This window comes from Thunnus albacares, chromosome 17 (genome assembly GCF_914725855.1).
Source record: "Thunnus albacares chromosome 17, fThuAlb1.1, whole genome shotgun sequence".
NCBI lineage: Eukaryota > Metazoa > Chordata > Actinopteri > Scombriformes > Scombridae > Thunnus > Thunnus albacares.
Genome location: NC_058122.1, coordinates 7,321,467 through 7,346,379, shown reverse-complemented (window position 1 = coordinate 7,346,379; position 24,913 = coordinate 7,321,467). Strand labels below are relative to the sequence as shown.

Here is a 24,913-nt window from a genome sequence, read left to right as displayed (position 1 = left end):
TTATATCTCACACTGTTAAATTATATCAGTGATATATCATAAGTCTGTAGGGAGAGACTGTGTGGCAGACAGCACAACATGCCACTGGTCCTCATGAACTTGGGTAACCTTACATAATTACCCAGTCTACAACCAAAGTTAATAATAGAGCACAGCAGGTGCTGCATTATACTCTACGCCTAAAGCTTATATGAATTGCTAAGATGCTTATGTGAATTTTCCAGGAGATTAAAAAACAGCCGCCGTTTGCATTAGGGGTATTCCAATCAAATTTTTTCCTCGTCTGATATCTGCATTAGAATCACTCATTATAAACGCTTTAGGCTTAAATGTAAACCTGCCATATTGCAGCGCACAGTAAAACGTAGCTGACATCAAGTGAAACCGAGTGGAGTCACATCTTTGGTGCAGTTAAGAGATGTGTTCACATACGTCTCAGTAATGTTGACTGCAGGGCAAAGTACAGAATGACTACTAAGGCTCTATTAAACAAGTATGAAACTCATCCAGGATAACCACACGTACAAACATGCATCAATCAATCAAAGCAAGTTGTCAATTAGAACATCATATATAAACATATCGGTCCGTCTTCGTCTCAAACAGTTATAGAATTGTTCTTTGCAAGTTTGCTCAGTTAACCACAAAACAAGCAGGCACAGCAGGCTGCAAATTTGCTTTCAGAAGTGGGGGAACACGAAAAGGAATAAAGACTGCATTTCCCATGAGCACCACCGCCTCATGTTGTAAAGATCTTGGCTAGTGTGTGCATTTGTTTTGGAAGCGAGTGAAATAAAAGAGTTACTTATTTTTAATACTATTTTTCTTTTTTAAAGCTCACAGCTGTTTGCATAGCGATGACGTCATCTATTTATTTGTGACTATGTACGATCAATAATTGTAATATGACAATGGTGAAACAGTAAACTTTACTGTACTATTTTTAGTACCTTTCATACTTAGGTACTAACTTGTAAGGCTGTATTCACACCAAATCCAGCAATGCGGAACCTTCCCGCAGGGTTGTGCGGACGTGTTTATTTGTGCTTTAGAATGTAACTGCTGTGAAACAATCAGAAAATGTTTTATTTATCTGATTCACTCCTTTGTTTCTTGCAACATCGCCACTCACTCTCTTCATTCATTCTCTAGCTTGCTCAACCACTGCTCTTTCTTTCTCTTTCTTTTTTAAAAATGAGTCAGGAGACCGAAAATAGATTTAACTTTACTTTTAACGCTATCAAATGAGGAGAAATGTCCTCCCCTTGTCCTTGTACTCCCTCATGCTACGATGCTACATGTAATGTAAACAAAGGCTCTTCCGCTCTGCGTGTCGTAAATCATTTTGTCTGATTTCGTGGAGAATCCGACCCGGTGGCAGGCATTTGGAATAACTGTACAGAAATAGCCGATCTTCTCGCTGATGGTCTTGTTTGCTTATGTAGGTCATATAGAGGCATCATGAGACTGTTTCAAAACCAGTTGAAAGTTCTTTAAGTTCTTTAACCACAGCTTGTCAGATACTGAATGACCTCGATAGGGACTTTTCACAGAGACATGTTTACATGTCAAAGTAGAAAAAGCAACCCAATCATGTAAAGATATATCAGTGGAACCCCAGAATATAAATATAGACCTGGAAATGAAAATGATACGTCCCCTTTAATGATATTATTAACGCCTTTGCATTTCCTCCTATGACACGTCAAAATGTCTGCTTTCCAACAACAGCAACAGCTCTGCTGCGGTGATGGGGTAAAAAAAGCACATATTTTCCACCCAACCCTCTTATTTTTAAAATTTTCATAACTGTAGTGCCATCACCCAAGTTTTTTTAGCTCAGCGTCTAATGTTAGCAGCACTGTTGCAGACATCTGAGCTGCTACCTCAAGCTACACTCCAATTAAAGGTGTTTGAGTGAGTGTTGGATCAAATAAGTAGCTGCATAATTAGCTCTACTAATGCTACCTTTTTAAAAGGAATATCATTATCCATTTGACTGCTTTCAGTTTCTGTTTTAAGTCAAGTCTAACATCTTCTGAATATACATATCAAACAAGACTCAAATCTGTCCCGTTAATAAGTGTCTAATTGTGGCAACAAATCTGAGGAGTTATCTTTTTTCTGAAGCTCTTTAAAAAGATAAAGACGTCCACCCTGGAAAAAGCCAAAAAGTATATTAACTAAAGCCCAGTGAAAATGTTTGGCTTTTTCAGCTTAAATGCTTACAGGTCTATCTAGGGGCTCTCAAAACTGAAAGAATGGCAGCCCATGAGGAAAAGCAGAAATAAAATATTTGCTTGGTTGGCAGTTTTTTTAAACCATACAGAAAGGAGACAACCGCAGCATTGTGTCTGACTGAGCTCGGCCTCTGTGTTCCAAGCCGAGCCAGCATCGTGCTGTTGCACTTCTGTGGATGATAAGCATTCCCTCCCTCTCACTGAAGATTTTTTTTTTTTTTTTTTTTTTTGTCTTTTTAATCTGATTGAGCCACAATAGTTGTAGGAGTTTCTATTTGAGAGGCTAAGGTCCATGCTGGGGATTATCTCCTCCACAGCTGCCACTGTAGACTCCCTCCTCCTCCCCCTGTCTCCCTCTCTCACACGCACACTAAAACATTACAGCACTTACCAACAAACTCATGTGTCACACTAAACATGGATAGATGTCACTCACACGAGACCTGGGCCCACGACATTAATTCAGTATGTCTCTGTTAAACCATGAAATCATACAATACTTTGTATAATTCCCTCTGATAAACAGGGAAGCTGAGTTTCAGCCTCATTATTAATCTTCCCGGCTATGCGGTCTTTACACTAGAGATTTATTTAGGCAGATGTGGAGAAACTAATGCAATACAATGTGATTCCCTCTCCTTTATTCTGTCATCTCATGAAAAGCCAATGCAGCAACTCACATTCTATAATCATCTTCAAGTATTTTTTTATTATGTAACAGAAATTATAACTGAAAAGGACAGAAGTTGCTGTCACCAACTATTTCTATAATAGTCAGACAGATTTTTGCAGGGTCGTTGCTTTGATGTGGACGAGGTACAAGTGATGACAATAAGAAGATTAGATTAAAACCCTTACTCTCCCTTTCATGACCACCTAGAAACAGAATGTAAGAGCAAATCTTTTATATAACAATAAGTTTCTTGATAAAAGAAATAATCCTTATTGGATGAGGCGTACATAAGACCCACTCACTTAACATTGCCTAACATGAGATGGAAGTAGAGAGTGAGGCACAAGGGCAGACGGACAGTGGGGGCTGAGAAAAAAAAAAAAAAGATGCTAAATAAACCACATGTCTGCACAGTCCACATGGGATTGCAATAAATCAGGAGCAGGGATTACCCTGGAGTGTGAGTTAATCTGAGCGTGAGGCAGGTCAGCCAGAGAGAAAGATAGACAAGCTAAAGCTTCATCAGAACTCAGAGGCCAAAAGCCTGTTGGGTCTGCCACCAATTTTAATGGACCTCATATAGAGCCCCTTCTGCTGTCTCTCCTCTGCTGTCTCAAACCAGACAGCAACCATGACGACATCAAACACTGATAATCTAATCAGACCACAGAAAATGATCAGTTATAACAGTACTTAGTGACATGCAAAGTGAAACTCAGCGTCTGGTAAGAAGAGCCAGTGGACTAAAGCGGAGAGGAAATATACATTTTAAGGAACCAGAACAGCACACTGCAGATCACGAGAAAAGAAGAAGCCTTTTTTTTTTGCATTCAACCTTCATCTTTAACCAACAAATTTGGTTTACAAATTTAATTCAAATTTATTAAAATATCTAACATAATGCCACAGAATCAGATAAAGAAGTGGTTTTTCATGTGGTTTCTCAATAGACTAAATGTGCCCTCGGTTCATGTGCGGACACTGACTGAGTGAAGATGAGAAACTATATAGATCACCTGAAATGGTACAAATCTAGTAATTCAATGATGATACTGCACCTATTTCTGGCCAAGAATGAAGATGTTCAAAGACTTTGAATTTGTAAATGATAGGATTTTAATGTGTCTGTGGAGGCATTAGCTTGGTTAGTCCTTAACAGAAATTGCAGCAGATATTATTAAGTCATCAGCTGGGCCTGGCTCACACCCCAAAAAGAAAAAAAATGAAAGTTGAAGTTGTAGTAACAGTTGCCTAGGCACATCTATGTGTCTGTGTGCGTACGTGTGTGTGTGTTTGTCCGTGCCAATTGTGTGGTTGTCCTGCAGGAATGGAATTTGAGGCCTGGTATTTTGACATACTGGCGACAGCGGTGACCCCTGTTGTGGCACCAGATTTTACACAGGGGATAAACGGCCTGAACAGCACAGCGCAGTATCTAGATAGTACGCAAGGGTTGTGGAATCTAAGAAAGAGCGAAGTACTGATGTAATGATTTTAAATACCCTCATAAAAATGAATAAATGTGCTGCCTTTAACTGATGATATGGAGAGAGATTTTAAATCACAGCGGTCTGGGGGTATGATGGGAGTGGGGGCGCTTGGCGTGAAGACCCAGACAAGTAAGCTTTTAGCAAAACAGCGTTAGAAACACAAACAAAAAAAAGCCATCAGAATGACTGTGACCTCCTTTGCTCCCAGCAGGAAAGCAGCAGACATGATTCAGGACAGCTCCGAGTCAGGGAGGCAGTGAGTGCCACCCTGATTCAGAAAGACAAGAGGTAGGGATTACACTGGATTCCAGTAAATGAAGGCTTGTAACACTCTTGTAATTAAAATAATGCTTGAGGCCATGACCACATGGGGAGCCTCCCTTGTAGAGCAGAGACTGCTGCTTCAAAACACGCAGTGCACCTCCGACCTGGGAGACCCTGCAGAAGAGGCTGACCGTGGTTTCACATGGTGATCCAGCCCACCGAAACGTGAGGTAATAAAGCAGCGACACCGCCACTACTAGAGGCGTAAACATGCTGAGCTGTTTTCTTGATTTTTCTTGAACCATTCTGTATAATAACATGTTTTTGAGAGCCACGAGTGGTCCAGACTGGTTGAGCATCAGTGGTATGTATACTCTTACAGAAGAAGAAAGCTGAGTAGCAAGTTTACATGAACTGAAAATATCATTTCAGTCTCTTTATAATGTAATTTAATATATTGAGCCGCTGCAAAGGGTTCAAATTGTACATGCCGTGATTAAAATAGCTACAGTACACAAACCGAGTAAGACTGCGTGAGTGTTTAAAGTTACACAATCAGGGAAATTTGAAAGGATGCAAGTAGTTTCATATGTAATGAATGAATACAATAGCATTGTATGACGTCTTAACCAGCCTTGAATCAAAGCTAGTGGAAAGTTACTGACGGGACACATGGTGGACAAGGTTATACAAATTCTACATTTCATGCTACGAAAAAAAAGATAATTCCTTTTGTCATAATGCCTGAAAAAATAATGGACTCGCCAGCCAAAACAGACGAGTGGTAAACTAAAATTAAAACTTAGTGTGATCACTGATATGGAGGATAATTCTGGCACTCCTTTCTTCCTCCAACAATAATTTGACTACAGCAGCTAGGGGGAGGATCCTGACTTACATCATGTTGTTGTTTATCACAGCTTGACTTCTCGGCACAGTTTATTTTGGCAATACCCTCTAATGACTCCGGCTTTTTAAAATAAAAAAAAAATAAAAAAAAAAAAAAGCGACAAAATCTGTTGTGCAGTAAACAGATGTGGAACAACTGTTGCAGTTGTACAGCATTAAGAGCAGGCTTGTTGCTGTCTGATGCTAGTGTGAGCTTTAACAGCTGTTACTGAAGAAATTAACCAAACAATGTGTTCTTGCTTAGAGTAGCACTGAATCTGAAGTCTTTATATGATCGAGATCTATCACCTTCTCAGTTATGTCAAGGGATATAGGTCACTACGCCCATATCGGTTATGCATTTATGATGCACTAAACATCATGTCAACCCATTTTTTTGGACTATTTTTCACTCATACGCTGTGTAGAGAGATAACTGCAGTTGAGTAGAGAGAATGATAACGTTTGGTTTAAATACAGCTGTCAGTGTCTTTATGGCACATCAGGAGGGAGTGATGTGGAGAAGAGAAGCAGTGAGACCTAATTACAGCTCTCTGACTCAACACTCGGCGAAGAGCAATGAGAAGAAGAGGCAGAGGGAGCCACAGAAGACAGAAGACCAAAAAACAAGCTACAAACAGTGACAGAAGACAGATCAAGAGAGATAAATAGCAAAAGCAAAAGAAAGCGACAGAAGCTGTGAGAGAAAGAAAGAGGGAGCGAGCAAGAGAAGAAGACAGAGGAGCACTTAGAAGAATCACACTCTTTGTGATCAGCTTAGGAAAACTCCTCAAGGGCAAATAACATAAAATGAGGGCATCTCTTTTTCAGAGCAGCCAAACTAGCTATGTTTTATTCTGCGGGGTGCACTGTCCTCCATTTGCGGTAGCTGGCTAGCTAAATGCCTTTTTGTGATACTCCATCAATCCTCTGAGAGGGAAAGTTGTCTTTTCATTCCCACGCTGCACAGCTTTTTTTTTTTTTTTTTTTTTTTTAAATGTTCCCATTAGAAGCAACATCTAACCTGCATTTACAGTGTCGCTGAAATATTCTTCCTAACTCCCCCTTTTACTGTTCTTAAGATCTGCAACAACTTGCATTAAGAATAAACAAAGTTTGGTGCATCCAGAACAATCAGAAAGTTTGATCCTTGTCTTGGTGGTGGTTACTGACAATGAGTGAGTCTGTCTGAGTGACATCTATTGGGATGTTTATGTCCTGGGGTGCTGATCTAAGAGGCTAAACAGGACACACAGAGATTACCAATCCTAATTCCTGCTTTAGATGGCTGATTTAATGAGCCTCATTCTGCCTGTTCTGGATACACGTGTACACTCGTCATCTTTTAATGATTAGAGAAGTGTTATAAGGAAGCTAAATAAAACACTCAGGCGCTCTGTCAAAACATCACTATACACAGTAATCTGTATCTAGGGCAACTACATGCCAGTTGACAGGTGTGAAAGTTAAAAGGAGAAAGTTAAAAAATGAAACAACTAAAAAAAACCACACTATTTTACACCATCAACTACCAGTTTACAAACTGCAAGCATCACCTGTATGGGCAAATAGTCACCAGGAAACATCTGACTTTCAACAAGGTTAACCAAAACGCCATGCTTCAGCCACACCTGCCGACTACATACTCGCCTTAAGGCTAAACGACCACCTGTACTGCTGCTACTCTTTGCATAAGAGTCTACAGGCTGACCCTGAACACAGCCTACTTTCTGCTCTAACAAGCTGTTAGCAAGCAAGGCCACGGGGGCAGAGGGAGAGAGTGTGTCAATTTAAGAGGGCATGTTTCAACCTTCCGCGTCCACAGCAGGTACCAGTGCTGACATATTAAACCTTGCCCCGGTTGGGCAGATATTAGGTGGGTAGTTGCTGGGAAAGATAAGTGTCTGCCTGCTTGACCTGCCGCCGTTTGTTGACCTGAAGCTGATGCCTCAAATGCACAGACGCAGGAAATAGGACAAAAAAACGAAGAAGAGAAGGTTCGTGCAAACACACTTTCCTCCATTACTAAGCTAAGGCAATATTTGCAGTTTCCACATCCCCTGCCATTGGCGCCGTGAGCTGAAGCATGCTGGTAGTGGCGTCACCGGCTGATAAAAAGGTTGCTATTCCTGCTATTTGAAAGTAGTGGCTACTACTGTTTTACTAATGGAAATCCATTTACAAATACAGGTTGTGTAAACAACAAAAGCAACACCTGTACTAGTGTATTGCATTGGATGACTAAAATACTGTGCTACACTTTATTCTATACTGTCTGGTTTCTTTGTGTTTTTAAAGCTGTGTGTAGTTCAGCATAGCTTTCTGGTTCCTGCTGTGTTAAGATTACATTCTGTAACTTGAAAGCCTATGTTTTACCTAAAAACTACCTGCCTTTAGGAGGTTTGCACTATTCATAGTCTTCTTTAGTCATAACAGAATCATCCCTAGCATCCTCTCGTCTGATTTTGTAGGAGAAAAGCCAGCATGACCTGTTTGGTGTATGTTTAGATGCTTTGCACAGCATATATGTATTTCTTTCTTGTATTAACAAGACTACACTGTTTGAATAAGACAAAAGAAAGAAGATGGGAAAACTGAGTCAGAGAAATGTACTTATCTACGCTTTCTCTCCAGAGATTCAGCACTTAATTAGAAAATTAGTTTGCCAATCAGCTCTTACGCAAATGTGACTGGGACACACACACACACACACACACACACACACACACACACACACACACACACAGTCTGACTGCAGTGATCCTTTAAGCCTCTGGCAGTGTAACTACGGTGAGTCTCAGATGTACTGAACAATGAGCAACATAGCAGGGATTTATTGACCCTTCGGCTCCACGTAGTAAACTACAGTGCCGCTTTACACATGGCCAAGAAATCCACAGAAAACCGCTGCCGACTTGAACTCAAAATGTTTGGAACTTAAGAAAAGGAAAAGAAAAAATCAATTTGGGATTTGGATCTGGGTTTGGAGCTCAGAGAGAAGTCCTCAGCAGCTCTTATGATGGCTTAAAAGTCTTTCAAGTAAAGTTTGTATTTTCAAGACATTCAGGCGTCACAAGGCAGCACTGATAAAACTCTTCCTCCTCATGGTGGGCAAGTGGATGGAGAGAGGAAATCAATACCCTCTAAGCAATAATAGGCGATGAGGGAGCAATTAATCGGGGGAGGGGCAGGGGTGGCTAAAAGCTCCATCCTTCTCTTGGAATAAAAAACAAAAAAAAGAGATCAGGTTATACACAATACATATAGTTGATAAGATTATAACACTACCACTGAAGTGAGAAAACAAAGGTAAAAGGAGATATGGACTGTCACATTGTGTCTTTAAAAGTGTTGAGTTCTTGCTGAAACATATGATTTTACTGCAATCATATTCCAACTGTCTAAAAGGATGAGGCTCAGCAACTCTTGTGCTTCTGTGTGAATTCAGTACTATCGTTTGGTAGGTGCACACTACAGTTGCTGGAGTTTGCTGTGGAGACACAGGAAGTTACTGGGGGGTTGGAAGACATCAAACAGGATGTGAAAACAGCTAAGCTGTGGCATTAACTTAAACGCACACAGATACAAGGACACACTAATGTTGAGACAGACTAGACAACTTTACCGCAGATTCTGAGCCTGATTTGATTATAGGCACTAAAAGGTTTGGGGCAGAAAGATCAGTGGGTGGTGGTGGTGGTTACACTTCTGTCTTTCTCAAGGAAAAGGTTTGTCTAGTCTTTTTGCAATTCTCAGAGTTTCTTATGTTGACATTTAGCTCCAGCAAGAGTTATCTCAATAGACCTTTTTTCCATGGAAGACATGTCATGTCACAGTAGGAACAAGTATAAATAATAAAATTAATGAATTCCATTTAGCTGCTTCGGTCTCAGGGTCCTGGTATTGTGCAAGTACTGTCATGACTTACTGAGACACTTGAATGTAAAAAAGATTTGTTCATGTGATTAGTAACACCTAAGTTATTTTCATTTTGAGGTATTTTTGTATAATTAAGGAAATTCAATTAAGAGACCTTTACCTCGCTAACTGAATTTGAGATGAAGATCTCAAAATTTGGTTTTGTCAGTTCAACATACTTTTACCATTCTTCAGCACTCAAGTTCTAACATTTCCCAACCCTCGCAGGCCTTCAAAAAGTTTTAATGTTTAATAAAGGTTTTCAAGCTGCTACATGAACCATCAGGCCTGCATTTCATTTAACTGTACCAAAACTGCTTCGTTTTTTTTAGCCATTTCTCTATGAGACAGTATTTCATTTCCTAGTGTGGCTATAGTTAACACTCACTTTTATGAGCTGACATTTACCTCCCATAATGTCGACTGAGTGTCTTAATGTTCCACAAAGGCCAAGGTTCTATTGGCGATCTACTGGCAAGCTCTTATTCGATTCCTGAGGTGACTCTAAATTAATGTTTTATGGCATGCTATTTCATTGATGGCTGCAATATAATATTGACAGAGTCGGTGTGGCTTGAACAGAGTTGGTACAACAAATGCTTTGAATCTACAGGCAGCAATTTGAAGAGTGAGGTGGAAAGGCGGATCTCAGATCATGCTACGCAGGCAGAGTTCAAAGATCTGTTGATGGGAGCTAATTCTGCCAGCTAGCAGGGCTGTTAATCTTTATTTATTTAAGGAGGAAATGAGAACAAGTGCACAGTGCTCTGGGCAATGGCCAGACTCTAGTGTGGCCTCCACACGCCTGTCGCTTTGCCTCTAGATCTGCTTTCTGACACAGAAAATGTGCAAAATAAGACTAGATTATGTTACTGTAGCATTCTTTGGCCATCACAATTATTTGGGTTGACGGGCCGAATGGCATTTTGCAGCTTGGATTACAAAACTGGTCAAACAACAATGTGGTCCATAATAGGAGCAGCTATCACTTACTGTAGATATGACTGGTTTGGGTTCAATTTAAGACCTGATATTGAATCATTTGACCTGTCAATCTATGTAATTGAGCTGAGAGACAGCTGTGAATGTGATGAATTATTACCTCTTATTGATTCTTACAGTGTCATACTGTTCTGTCTCAAATGCAACAACAACAAGACTCTCATACATCTGAAACTCATTTTAACAATGGATTTTTCACAACTTTTTGATCATCTTAAACATGAAAATACATTGTAACCATGATCAAGTAAACAAATATTACTTAACATGCTAATGTAAGTGTGTTGTAATGTTAAAAAGCCTATATGTGTCTGGACGTCACTGTTCAGTGTCAACCCAGAAGTTTAACGAAATAGTTGTGACTAAGCTCAGGATTTAAAGAAGAGGAATTTTACTGTGTAAGTTGACTTTTTGTTTCAAAAAATCCAAACATCTAACCACCAGTGGCACCTTCCCCTTTTTGTCTATACTGATGGGAAACCACTTTGTGAAACTGAAGTAGTCTGCACTATGCAAATTTGTCATGGAGACACACTCCACACTTTCCCAGTAAGACATTTACATGTAAGCTGTCAAAGGTTTTTATTTTTGCATCTAACAAATCTGGCTTTATGTAAAGATTGAGCGAGAACAGTTAAACAACTTGAAACCGTCTGTAAAGATAAAACAGGAAGGTAGTTGCAACAGCTCTGTGTGCCATTTACTGATAAGGAGCAAAGGCAATATGTAGAGTAAAAGTACACACCTAATCAAAACAGTAGATATCATTATATTGTACTGCATGTGTGACACATTTAATGCCTCTGACGTTAAAAGAACACTGCGAAGTGCTGCTTAACAGCTGTCTTTCTTACGTAGGAGGACAGTGTGAAGATCCTCTATTACAATGTGACAGTTTACTTCACTTCTCATGAACTGGCAAACGAGAGTACTAAATGTTGGTGTATGACTCAAAGCTGCAAATTAGAGGGGAGCCTGGTCTGGTCAACCAGCTGTGTGAGTCACAGCAACACAGCCGGCTGACAGTTGTGGGACCTGATTACGAAGTGTCTTGGTGGCATTGGAGAATATGGGCTTCCTTTTCATCTGATAAATGTTCATAACTGTGTTGTAATATCATGAATGAAAGCAGGAGCAGCTGAACAAACAGAGCTAACACATGTGTAGTGAAAAAAAAAAAAAAAAAGAGTCACGATTGCTCAGAGTCAACCGAAAATAAAACCACTCACAATAGTCAGTAATCGCTTCTCAGATGGATTATACATTTCCCCTGAAAGATTGAGCATTGTTACACAGAACTTCTTAACAGGAATTCTGGCTTTCAGGGCAATTCTTATTTGACATTTAATACCTTTATCTAGTGCTACTAATTTGCGGACAAACTGAAACCACCTATTTGTAATCACACACCTTTGTGGGGATTATGACACGTGAGTCAATTCAGAATATACAAATATCACAATGATTGGATGGGTGAATACAACAGAGTTTCATGTCCCCATAACCTTTTCATCCCCTCAGTGGCAGACCATTAAATAGATGCTTACATAAAAAGGCCTTTTCTAAAAGCAATTGGAACGAGGAGGAAAACTGCTGTGTGGCTTTGTGGCGCTTAGCCAAAGCTGCCTAATATTTGGGTTTCAACATAGTGAGTTTATGGAGTCACTGACACTGTAACTAGCTGTGCTGCTGGTGCTGGTCATACTCACTACAGAGGATTCTGTGTATACTACATGCAGATTTGAAAAAGGCATTAAAATTGCTGCAATGTCGACAACAATGCCTTACTGCCTTTTAATGTATCTACAACAATTATCATTAATGTATTGTAAACATTCACAAAATCATCCAGACCTTGTGTGGTATCATAGTTATATTGGGAATGAAAGCAGGAGTAGCTGAACAAAGTGGAAAAACTGAAAACCTCAATAAAACCTTCTTGAATGCCAGCAGGAGGGCTGGAGAAAGCAACACAGCCCCCTGTCTCCCAGTGGTAGTGAAAATGGTGAAAGTAAAGGATGCTCAAATAAGCAAAGCCTGAACACGGGCCTGCTCTCTCATGAGAGGGACCCTTTGTCCTGAGAGCAGAGCTGTTTAGTATTAGTATCAGCAGACAAGATAGCACTGGTGATGGAGGAAAAGGAACCACGATGAACACACACTACCTCAGAGAAGGTTGTTTTTGGGGTTTTTTTTTTAGATGTACTTCTTCAAATGGTAATTTTGTCTATAGTAACGGGATCTTAGTTTAGTATTACTGATGTTAAAACCATTACGTAACCAAAGATATGACTGGTCTAAAAAGCAGAGAGCAAAGAGCAAAGTGAGAGAGTGAGAGAGAGAGAGAGAGGCACTAAATTGATGTAGCTTCATATAGTGCTTCGTTCTTTGAAGTTACTAATGCAGAAAAATTACCAGAAAGAAATGTTTGGCAGCCACAGAGGTAGCGGGGCACATACAGCTAATACCAGGCTAACCGCTGGCATACTTTGAGGTATTGGTAAGCTCTCTCACCAAGCTAACTGCTGGCAAAATTACTGCTGACGAATTTCCAAAATGGCTTTCAACTGCAGCCTTATAGTTACATGTTACACAAACGGTTACTAGCATGGGTCCACCTGTATGCTAGTATGTATCAGTGGATGACAGGAGCTTGTTCTATCCTGTTTCTCATATGTTACCTGGGGGGAAACATTCAGACATGAGACTAATGTACGAGTACTGTGAGGAGGAACAAAAGAGGAATACAGTATAAAGAAGATGAAAGAAATCGAGGGGGGGGGGGGGGGAATGGTATCTGACATAGGGACAAACACCATGCGAATTCATTCTGTCTGAAAAAGTGAACTAGTCCTATGGGCAAAGCAGCCAACACAAATGATTCAGATGAAATGTGGACGGTGCTAGAGGCAATGTTCATGCAGGCTTTCCTTCCCCATTTCAGACTTGTTCTCTGTCCAAAAATAAACTGGAAAGCATTTTTTTTTTTGGTAGCTCTTAAGATTGTGCACTTACAGTATGTTACCCACTAGCCAGGTCAAATATGTAGAAACAGGATAGATATATATAGAGAGAGAGTCAGATGATGTTAGGCTATGTGATATATACTGTGAAAGCATAAAGATTATAGACATCAATTACTGATATCACATCTATAAGTTTAGTTTTTGTTGAACCTCAATGCCAAACTAGATCTTCACATATGGGATAAAACTGATCCCGAAGCATGTAAAATGACCATATTTACATCTGCCTCATACTTTCCATGAAGCCACATAGCTCTGGTGGACGGAGCTTCTGTAAAAGAGAGTGTAAAAATGTCTGAAGAGCACTTTTCAAGGAAGGAAACAAAAGAAATGACAGGATAGACATATGGGGAACTGAGAAGTACAATTTTGGATTTTAGAACTTAGTAAAAGAAAATAAGCATGACCTAATATAACCACATAATTAAAAGAAAAATCCTCTGTTTGTTCTAAATGATCCAGGACCAATAGGCACATCTCCTTTAAAGATGTCAATTAAAAAGGAAGGGGAACAAAAATCTATGGTATTTCCCATCAACATGTTGCCTGAAACTCTGCCATCTAGAATAAGGCTTGAAATTTTCCATCAAGACAGCCGGCTGTTAAAATTAGAGGAAACGTACATCACTTTCTCCTCTGATATGCAAATTTAATATGAGCTCATATTTAGCTCAGTGTTTCCTGAGCAGACTCTCTCTCTCTCTCCCTCCCTCCCTCAAGGGCCCCCTGGTGAGATAAGTCTCTTCAAAACTCCCTACTCAAATAATTTATTCAGGGAAAAAAAAACAGCACTCATCCTCTGATAGCACAAGCAAGTTATCGACAACAGATGACCTTTATATTATACATACACGGTATATTATAAGTTAATAAATCAAGGCGCGTGCATGTTATGAATTAGTAGCACAGGGTCAGTCTCATCTCACATGGACTGAAAAGCACAAGGCCCTTCAGAGTTAATATCTAAATTCTGTGGGAGGAATGACAGTAAAACTATGTGGAGTATGTATTTACTAGTCCCAATTGATCCCTTATTATTAACTGCAGTTGTGCTGTGGAGTCCTCTTATTATTCCTTTCAAAATTCTGCAAATTCCTTATAAGCATAGCAGTAATGGTGACAAAATTCATAGTTTAGAAAATTCATTTTCTAAACTGGATAATTGACTTTGCTGTAATTATATTTTTATATTATTGACACACAAATGTATGTTATGTTGCATCACAACAGTTTTCCGTCTACCTGCATGTCAAAACAAAGCTGGTGTTGCCCATAAAAACAATTTATTATTATGATCAAAACAGAATGACAGGTAACACTGAAAATACACAAAGTTGTGTGGTCCTTTAGAAATATATCATTCACAAAAGGGGCTATTCACTCTGTAATCAGCCAGTGGCTAAAGAGCAGTCTTTCCTAGAACCATCTTTTCGTAAAATAAGGACTGACCTTAAAGCTGAGTGGGGAGAGAAAAATGAATCCTTAAAGTCATGCATTATCAAAAGGATGTTTTACACATAATACTCTGCTACAAACATTTTCCTAGAATATGGAAAGAAAATATGAAGGTTTATCTTGTTTTACTGCACAGTCGCCTGGGGCTGGGCGATAAAATGATCTTGATAATTTTCATGATAAGATTCCATGATAACAATGATAAATTTATGAGATTTATTTATGATAGTTACTTTTGAGTCCGTTTCCTTCTACCTACAAAAACACTACACGAACAGCCAATCGTACAGCAGAGAAACAAACACATGTGGTTTACGCATGTTTCGGGTCCCTCCCACTCACAACAACTCAGAATGACCACCTGTGTGGAGTAGCCGACTCAGATGAAAATGTGTGGCTGATGGAACGAAACTGAATGCGGGGAAACTGTCACCAAAGAAGAAGAAATTGTACTGAAGAGGTGATGAGGGACCTCTACAACCTTGGCTTAAAACGCGCTCTGCACTACCCAGACAGACTGCTCATCACGACCAAAGATGGTGGTAGGAGGCGGCTATCGTCTGTTCGGGACGCCGGCGAGTTCCTGACCAAACACTGGCGTCGCATGGCTGAGCATGCGGGGGAGGGTGAGTAATAATGCCGGGCCAACTAGCATGCTAATCTGCTAGCTACCCTGACAACGGACGTCCTATGCAAAATTTACCTCAACAAACTTTTCTGAGGTCAGGACTACACCCTGGTTTACCTAATGAGGTTAGCTACTTTGTGTTTTTTAAAATTTATTATGGAGAAAAAAACAAAACAAAACAAGCCTGAGACAGTTGACAGATTAGTCTTTCTTGCAAGAAATTTGTAGTGAAGTTGCCAAAAATGTGCAATATTCAAAGAATGTACAGTTGCACAATCATCCTCAACATTTAAGTTTTTATTTTATTTTATTTAATCAATGTTCAGTATACTATCTCTAAAATGTTAGACATTTGAAACAAGGCATTTGATACGAGGGGAATCACAGCAGTTGTTTACATATTTATTTTATTTATTCAGTGTTTAACCTAAAGGCATGTTGGTTCTGTTGAATGTTTGTCTATTCGTTCTTATAATAAAGAATTGTATATTATAAATCATAATTAACCCTCAGGTTTCTTTAGGGGTTCTGTCCTAAGGAGAATACTCTTAAAACTGTAAATTGGGATTATTCTGACTGCATTTAAATCAAAAGAGGACCACGGTGTAGGAAAATTGCCGTATGTACTTTCTAATATCCTGGCTATCTCATCAAGATTAAAGTGTGACAGGAAGGGTTTTCAGGTAACAAGAAAGCATCTTGTGCCTGAGGGTCTGGACAAGCTTGAGGTTTCACAAAGAGCACTTGAAACAGTTCATAATAGAGCAAAAACCTTTTGCCTTTTTAAATCATTGTTCTTTCTGTACTGTAACATAAGCATTGCTTCTTTAGAACACTATATTATCATACGATAAGCCACAGCATATAGGCCTAAAATAAGATTGTTCCGTTGCAATACGTAATTAGCATGTATACCATCATATGACACAGCAGTGTGTTTTGGCTTTTAGGCTATAACCCAAACTTACTGATACTTTACCTTTTTAAATGTGGGTGTGAGTTTGACTGATAAATCTAGCAAATGCATTAACTATGTAAAATATGAATGAAAAAGAACTTATTGTTCTTAATGTAAGATACAGATTTAATTTGGGTGGTGAATTTTAACAAAAAATAATGTTTGTGCCTGGAAACCATTACCTTACGTTGACAACACTTTCTTTTAAGACAGGATGCTTAATTTCCCAGGAAATGAACTTACAACAAGAAAGGACTTTCAGGCATTTCATAATTATGAGTAATGCAGACAAGCCTTGACATCAAATAATTAAATGACTGTAACTTACCTTGAGGACTTCTCCACGCTTGAAACTAAGCTCATCATCAGCAGTGGCTTTGAAATCGTATTTGGCAATGGCCTCCATGGTCCTTGTTGGGTGCTGGAAAACTGCTTAGCTGTAGTTGTGTTTCGGGGACTGAATAAAAAATAAAAACACTTATCCAGGCTTCTGTGGCCAGATGCTTTTCTCCGAGTCTCTCCTCCCGTCTATGACCCGTTTCTTTAGGGCTTTGACCTCACATAAAGGTCACAGTAGGGTACCTGCAGATAAGAAAGAACGGGAAAAGTAGAGTACAGCAATTGCACAGGGGAGGATGGTGTGTAAGAAAAGAAATGCTGATAGTTTACCCTGAGACATGAAAATCCTCATATAAGCATAAAATTTGATTACGATGGCCCAACAAAAACCACTTTTAATCTGATCCTTTTTCTGTGATGGTTTTCCTGTAATCACGAGAAAGTTATTTAGTGATCTAGGCATCACAGTCTTGTTGTCTTTAGATCTAACAATATCCAAAAAAAAAAAGAAAAGAAAAAGAAAAAAAGCACACAAGTACTGATGGTCATTTCCAATGTCAAACCTGTGTAAAAAGGGCTTATAGCCTGCATGTTCTTGCTGCTCCTTCTCCCAACAACAGAGAACAACAGGACATTGGTGTAATTTTTAACTTAAGTTTAATACAATTCATGACAATTCCTACAGACTCTCCTAACAGCTAACCACTTGGCCAGACCAGAGATAAGTCCACTTAGGCAGAGCTGACAGTGATACATTGGCTAAACCTACAGCTGCTGAGTTAAATGGATAAAGCTACGTTATCTCATTATGTTGTTTGCTAATATACTACCATACAGCTCTGAGAGGTTCACGCTAATACAACCCTGGTCTAACAAAGCCATTAAACGTGACGGCCAGCCAGATGACAGATACCAGAAGAGTAACAAAATTATCTGCCAATGCAAACTTTAGGGTTTCATTGCTTTATTAAACAACAATGAGTCCTCTCGTCACGGATAGCCCGTTCATGTCAGCCAGAACCGATGATGAGGATACTTTTCCAGAAAAGTCTGTTTGACGGTAGCGATACAACAAGTCCTAAAATGTGACTGAAGTCATTGTTTACAGTGATACAACTGACAACTCAACCCATGACCACTATACTCAAGACAGACAAACTATAACGCACATCTCTGACAGAAGTAGTAAAACAAAGTAATGAAAAGGTGGGAGCTGACTGCAATTATCCTCTAGAAGCTAACTATAACCGTCTCCTGATCAGATTTATGTCTGCTTACAACAACAACTAAAATGCCATTTTGAGCATCAAAACGCGTTTTAACCGTTTTCACGCCAGGATCGATTCCGTTCCAGCAAACAGACTGCGCCCAGTGTTGACCGCTCGAGCTAGCATGCCGGCTAACGGTCGGGTAACAATAACTGCGATGCCGAGTGAATATCAAACTTAACCCGGTTAATATGACACCACTGGTAGAGTGACGATGACATTTCTCAACACAAGAGCCCACTTCCAAATGAACATGAGATGTTTATTTAACGCTCGAGGCCTACTAGCAAGCTTCACGTTGGCAAATGTGAAAAGGAAGAAAACACCTTTTTTTTCATAGCGCAAGCTGTTGTTGCTGCTAGCACAGTTAGCCCAGCTAGCGTTACTGAACTTGACTAGCCTGCGTCGCGAAAGGAAACAGTACACAACTTTTATGTCAAGAGAAAGCGTCAGGAAAACTCACCACTCGAGATATTCCGTTTTAGATGTTGCCACCGTCACAAACAAACCCCTCTCGTATAATTATCCACTCCGTGTTTCCTCTTGAGAGGCAACAAACGATGTATGTCTTGTGTCGCTTACACCCCGTCCTACGAGCTGAAATCTAGCTACTAGCAGAAGGTTTGCGACGTTTATTTCCGCTTCCTTCCACAGAGCTGGGAGGGACGCCTTATTTTTTCCCCCCTCACCCGCATTCCGCAAAGACCCGCCCTTCTCTGCCTCTGATTGGCTGTTTGTATTTCCCTTCGTTGGTAAGATTGGTTAGAGTCAGAGCCAATCAGAGGAAGACTAGGGCGGATCTTCGCAGAATGCGGGTGGGAATAAAAACATAACGCGGGAGGAACCTGCTGCTGTTGTGACTGGAGCTCCTCCCTGTCAGTCTGTTCCGCTTATCTGCCAAACCCACCATATAACTGTCACCCACAACTGGCTTTAATTATCCATGTTTACCTACGATTTAACAGCAGCAGCAGCAGCAACAACAACAACAACAACAACAACAACAACAACAACAACAACAACAACAACAACAACACATTAATAATATCTATCTATCTATCTATCTATCTATCTATCTATCTATCTATCTATCTATCTATCTATCTATCCATCTATCTATCTATCTATCTATCTATCTATCTATCTATCTATCTATCTATCTATCTATCTAAGGTAAGTTAAGCTCAAATAAGGTGAAATGGGACATCAGGTAAAGTCCTCCTAATAAGGCAGACCATAATGCTTTAAGATTTATTATGGATGTAAAACAATCTCAAACTGTTGCCACAACAATGTTTGGCATATACAACTGACTTTATTGGTCAGGTGATAAATAATAGACAGGGCAATGTCTTACAGTGATCCAGGTGAAGCAAGCTGCCTGATGAACATCATAACAACGCGATAAGGTTTACGTGTCTTCTTATCAGAAAATGAGCTCGACAAATACTAGATAAAGAGGCTTTCTGCATTTCAGCAGAGACTGCTGGTTCTTCTCATTAAAAAAAAATCACATATTACTGACGAGTCAAGATTTATGCCTGGATATCTCATATGCAAAGCAGCCATAAACACACACACACACACACACACACACACACACACACACACACACACACACACACACACACACACACACACACACACTAAAAAAGTAGTCTAAATGACTTTTCTTCACCTTTACTCCACTACAGAGCCCATTACTTGGCACTTGGCCAATGTGTAGGATATTTGGTCTTTCTTTGTTATAATTTTTTGAACATCTGCTTTTACTGTGACGTTGCCCTGCACGTATGTGACAACAGAGACAAATACCTTGACAATGCTGACACCTAGTGGACAGGTTTAACCTTGTGAAAACAGCGTTAAAAATGCTTTATAGAAAGGATAAACTTGCTCTAATGTTCAAGCAAAGCTACAAATTATGGCAAAGGTTCCGATTAAATATCAATGAATATACAGGCTAACGGAATGTCTTAAGAGCAGTGTTAAGATGAGATATCTATAGGTATGTCTTTAAAAATATGCAGATAGCAGTGTCACTGAAAGTATACTGAAGCAGAAGCAGAAGAAAAAAAGCAAGTGGGTGTTAAATTGTATTATATAACAGAAACAGAAAGTATTAATTAGGTCTATATTTGAGTTAGAGAAAGTCTGCGTCTGAGCAAAAGTGAAAAAAACATGGGAAACAAAGAGAGAAAACTTGATCACATCTCCCTCCATCTCTCAGTCCGCGACGCTTCACCACCTGCCACACTTACCGACAACATACAGTTTTACCTTTGTCCTCTGGACATGAAAACTATCACACGACAAAATATCGGTGCGTGTTGGAGTTAGAATACATACCATACGTGGCCAATTTTCGGACTGATACTGAATGACGAGTCTGTTATGAGGGCTCAGTGCTTTTCTATTTAAGGTGCGTTTAATTGTCAATTGTTAAATGAAGTCATTTGGATAATCTAAAGAAGCGCGCGGCGTTATCGAACTGAAGTTTTATCACTTTATGCTGCTTTTCTTATGGCACCCTTTGTTTAATTACACTTTATTTTGCTTGTTATATAAATTATATTATCATAAACTGATTGTTTTAGAGGAACACTGTCAAAAGCTAATTGGTATGGACTTGTCTTATACTTCAAATTCATCTTTTTCATCCGTCATCCGTCCCGAGAATCTAGAAGAAGGTAAGTTGTTTCCTCTTCTGTTTTTTATAAAATGAGTGTTAGACGAGGATACTTGAATTTCACTGAGCAAAGCTGTGAAATTACTGTTAAAAATAATTCAGACACATGAGGCATGTTGTGAACTTTTTTATTCATTCATATTTGATATCAGTTTACAGCCCTTAGAGGCACATTCAGAACTGATCAGTAGTCATTATGACCACTGATCAGTTCCCCAATATCCAGTGGCTTAAACATAAATTGAAAGAAAATATATTTATGGAAGATAATCACAGGCAGTAGGACATCTACGTTATATCTGACAAATAACATTCTGTTTGTATCCTTTTCTGCCAGATCACGAGCAGTACAACAACGTGCTCATGCCCAGCATCTTTGGTGTCATCTGTTTCTTTGGGATCTTTGGAAACTGCATTGTTATCTACACCATTGTGAAGAAGACCAAGTTCTGCTCCCAGCAAACAGTACCAGACATATTTATCTTCAGTTTGTCCATCGCAGACCTCCTCTTTCTCCTTGGCATGCCTTTCCTCATTCACCAGCTTGTGGGCAATGGCTCCTGGTGCTTTGGTGCCACCATGTGCACTGTCCTTACAGCACTTGACTCCAACAGCCAGACTGTCAGTACATACATCCTGACCGTGATGACTCTGGATCGCTACCTGGCCACTGTCCACCCCATCCGCTTCAAACATGTTCGGACCCCCTTCATGGCAGGGGCAGCAGTAGCGCTGGTGTGGGTGTTCTCTCTGGTCTCCATCACTCCTGTCTGGATGTACGCAGGACTCATGCATCTCAAGGATGGCTCAGTTGGCTGTGCCCTCCTGCTGCCTAACCCAGCCACAGATACATACTGGTTCACCCTCTACCAGTTCTTCTTGGCCTTTGCTCTGCCTTTGGTGGTCATCTGCGGGGTCTTTTTCAAGATTCTTCAAAACATGTCAGCTACAGTTGCTCCGCTGCCCCAGCGCAGCCTGAGGGTGCGCACACGCAAGGTGACCCGCATGGCAGTGGCCATATGCCTGGCATTCTTCATTTGCTGGGCCCCTTACTACATTTTGCAGTTGGCCCACCTGGGAGTACAGCGACCTACCTTTGCTTTCCTGTATGCCTACAACATTGCTATCAGCATGGGCTATGCCAATAGCTGCATTAATCCGTTTATCTACATTGTATTGAGTGAAACATTCAAGAGGCAGTTCATTGTAGCCATTCAGCCATCCCACAGGGTCTTCAGAGTTGCCCCTGCTCTGGCTGATGGTAGTATGAGTCTGAGGATGGCACCAGAGAGCTCTCATCCATGTCACTCGCAGTCATCAAGGGAATTACTTCAAAACATGCTGCCTGTCACTGTGGCTGTGCACTGAGATGGACAGTCTACTGGTCATAACTGCCAACCGCCATCAGCAACAAGCTGCCATCTGTCACTACTGAATGTTCTTATTTTCTGTTTACATAAAGACATAATGATGGATATTTGAATATACTTAACTAAACAGTACATATGTGCCAAGTAGTGCTGTAATCTGTGAAATTTCAAGGCATGTTCAATGTGAGTAATAGTGGTATGTAGTCATCCTTTTATCAAAAAGAGAAAAAAGTAATATTAAATGACATCTTATATCTGGTAAATTCCATTTTTAGTCTCAGCAAGCTACAGAAAATCAGAGAACCGGCTCAACCACTTTCAACAATGGAATTCAAATAATAAGCTAAATCACAAGAGAGCATAATGAATGACTGCTGAAATCACCCTGGTATTAATGTAGGCTAACAACTTGATAAATCATTGTTGTACCTCTGTATAATTTTCTTTTCATTCATATTTTGGATTTGCATTTGAAACCCTAACCCATGGGTATCTCATGCTGAGCTGAAAGTAGACTTTTAAAACCACACCTTCTCTTACACCTAAACATATGCATTCTCATGACCTGAAATAACATTGAGAAATATTATCTTCAAAAGTAATTAATCTTGTCATATGTTTTATGTCATTATCTTTTTTTGTTTGCTGCACAAGTATTGTTAGATTACAGAATTATGTTATTATTATGTTTGTCTATCATACAGTTTTATAGTGTATGTGATAACCATGCCACTAATAGTCCATACAACAACCACATTATCTGTATGACTCATGTATTTCATAGTGAAAATCATCAGAGACAGCTGACAATACAATCCATGTGCATGACATGTAATGCATATTTATAGTGCTGCAGCTTTTTAAAATGCTGTAAAGAATTGGCTTCATTGTGGCATAAAAACGGTTCCTTTTAACAGCCTGTTTGTCGAGTCATTGCTTGCATATTAACACATCTAAAATGTCAAAACAATTGTATTCAGGAGTGGAACACCATTAAAACAAGCACACACAGCTGCAGGCAGTGCATGTAGTAATTACAGTGAGTGTAATAATTACAGAGAGTGCAAGAGCTCTGCTAGCGGCCCTTAGAGGATATGCAGCTCCTTATACCCCACGTGACCAATGTGTTTTGAACCAAATCACTGACTACGTGAGGACAGATTGCACACTCGCTAGTGAGGACAAAAAGTGTATATTACATAATGACTGCATTTTTAATGTTGTTTTTTTCCCTGTAGGAGGTGATAGTCTATAGGCTCTGCTTCTATGTAGATATCCAAGGAAGTCTCATTGATCACATTACTCAAAGTGACATTTTACTATATCTATGTGGCTGTTTGGCTTGTGATGCTGTGATACAGTTATTTATCTGCAGATATCTATTGTTTATCATGTGTATATTATGATATTGTAGTCTGCTGTATGTCTTGACTCAGGAGATACAGGAGTCTGTTTTTTGTTTTCTCAAACCTGAAGGACTTGTTTAATCGGGAGGTCAAATTCAGTTCGCTCCTCATTAAAATGTTGATGTTCAAAGTAGATTTAAGATAAGATAAAATAAGACTTTATTGATCCCCAGACGGGAAATTTACATGTTACATCAGTACAGGAAACAAAATAAATACAAACTAAATAAGAAGTCAAGTAAATGGAATTCAATCTAAATACATTATAAACATTAAAATACTCATTTATACATGACCTGACCTGTGAATTGTAAAAAAAAAAAAAAAGTTGTGCAAAATATGTGCAGTATAGTATATATGTACATATAGTATATGGTAATTAAATATGCACACACACACACACATGCACACACACACACACACACACACATGCACACACACACACGCACACACACACACACACACACACACACACACACACACACACACACACACACACATACACACAGTGCAAATGTATGTGTAGACATATACATACATACATACATTTATATTTATATTTATTTATTATATATTTTATTTATTTATTTATTGTCAGTGTATTATAGATTTTGGTTGGCAGTCGCTTGAATTACATGTTTTCTTTGTAAGATCAACAATTGCTTTTGTACTTTTGTGTCAATAAAGTGTTGAACTCAACTGAAATATCTCCATTCAACTGTGTGCAAGGTCATATATGTCAAATGTCTGTTGTGACTTTTTCTCAGACTTAATAGAGTGAGAGCAGTTTCTTTTTTTTTGCTGCTTTACTAAATGTAAAAAGACTCAGCAGCACTGCTTAGATCCAAATGTCAGACGGCAGGAATCAAAGTATCCCCCATTATCTTAAAAAGAACCACAGGCCCCAAAACATTGAAATAGCAAGACAATTATGTATTGTGAACTCTGGTGAGAGATTATCTTGAGTAAATTTGGTGATAGGACAAGAAAGCTCTGATCACAAATATGCTTGACGTCAATAGAAATGTAGGTAAATGTTTCTTACTATGTGGCACATTCTTACTTTCAAGGCTGGAGTCATTTCACATATATATATGTCCTTCAAGCAACACATGTTGGAAGAAACAGATGCAGAATAAAGTTAGATAAATAGTTTTATTGATTTATATATGTATAGAAACTCACATTTTATTGTGTTGACTACATTCATTGTAAAACTGTATGGTGAGATACAAATTACATGGATAGTTTCATAACTTCTTGCAATGAAGCATATCCGTCTTTGAAATATATGTTTTA

At 39.3% G+C, this 24,913-nt stretch overlaps 2 protein-coding genes across 2 annotated transcripts in view; one reads left to right on the top strand and one right to left on the bottom strand.

Annotated features, from left to right (window-relative positions):
* The window catches only part of grb2b (growth factor receptor-bound protein 2b), a 29,119-nt gene extending 10,292 nt beyond the window's left edge, over positions 1-18,827 (bottom strand). The window contains exons 1-2 of the mRNA XM_044332012.1: positions 18,613-18,827; positions 16,871-17,124 (exon numbers count right to left, since the gene is read on the bottom strand). Of these exons, the coding sequence (XP_044187947.1) occupies positions 16,871-16,948 (78 nt within the window). The 5' untranslated portion in view covers positions 16,949-17,124; positions 18,613-18,827. The remainder of the gene's footprint in view (positions 1-16,870; positions 17,125-18,612) is intronic.
* Positions 18,828-20,392: 1,565 nt separating this feature from the next.
* On the top strand, positions 20,393-23,904 carry mchr1b (melanin-concentrating hormone receptor 1b). Its single transcript, XM_044331877.1, has 2 exons — positions 20,393-20,839; positions 21,176-23,904. The coding sequence occupies exons 1-2, from the start codon at positions 20,659-20,661 to the stop codon at positions 22,204-22,206; spliced, it is 1,212 nt and encodes a 403-aa protein (XP_044187812.1). The 5' UTR covers positions 20,393-20,658; the 3' UTR covers positions 22,207-23,904.
* Positions 23,905-24,913: the final 1,009 nt, after the last annotated feature.

What these genes read in the sequence shown, in the direction of transcription:
- mchr1b (XM_044331877.1), top strand. Translation starts at nt 20,659, where the DNA reads ATGCTGCTTTTCTTATGGCACCCTTTGTTTAATTACACTTTATTTTGC. An exon ending in TCCCGAGAATCTAGAAGAAG is followed by an intron (nt 20,840 to 21,175) that starts GTAAGTTGTTTC and finishes CTTTTCTGCCAG; the next exon opens with ATCACGAGCAGTACAACAAC.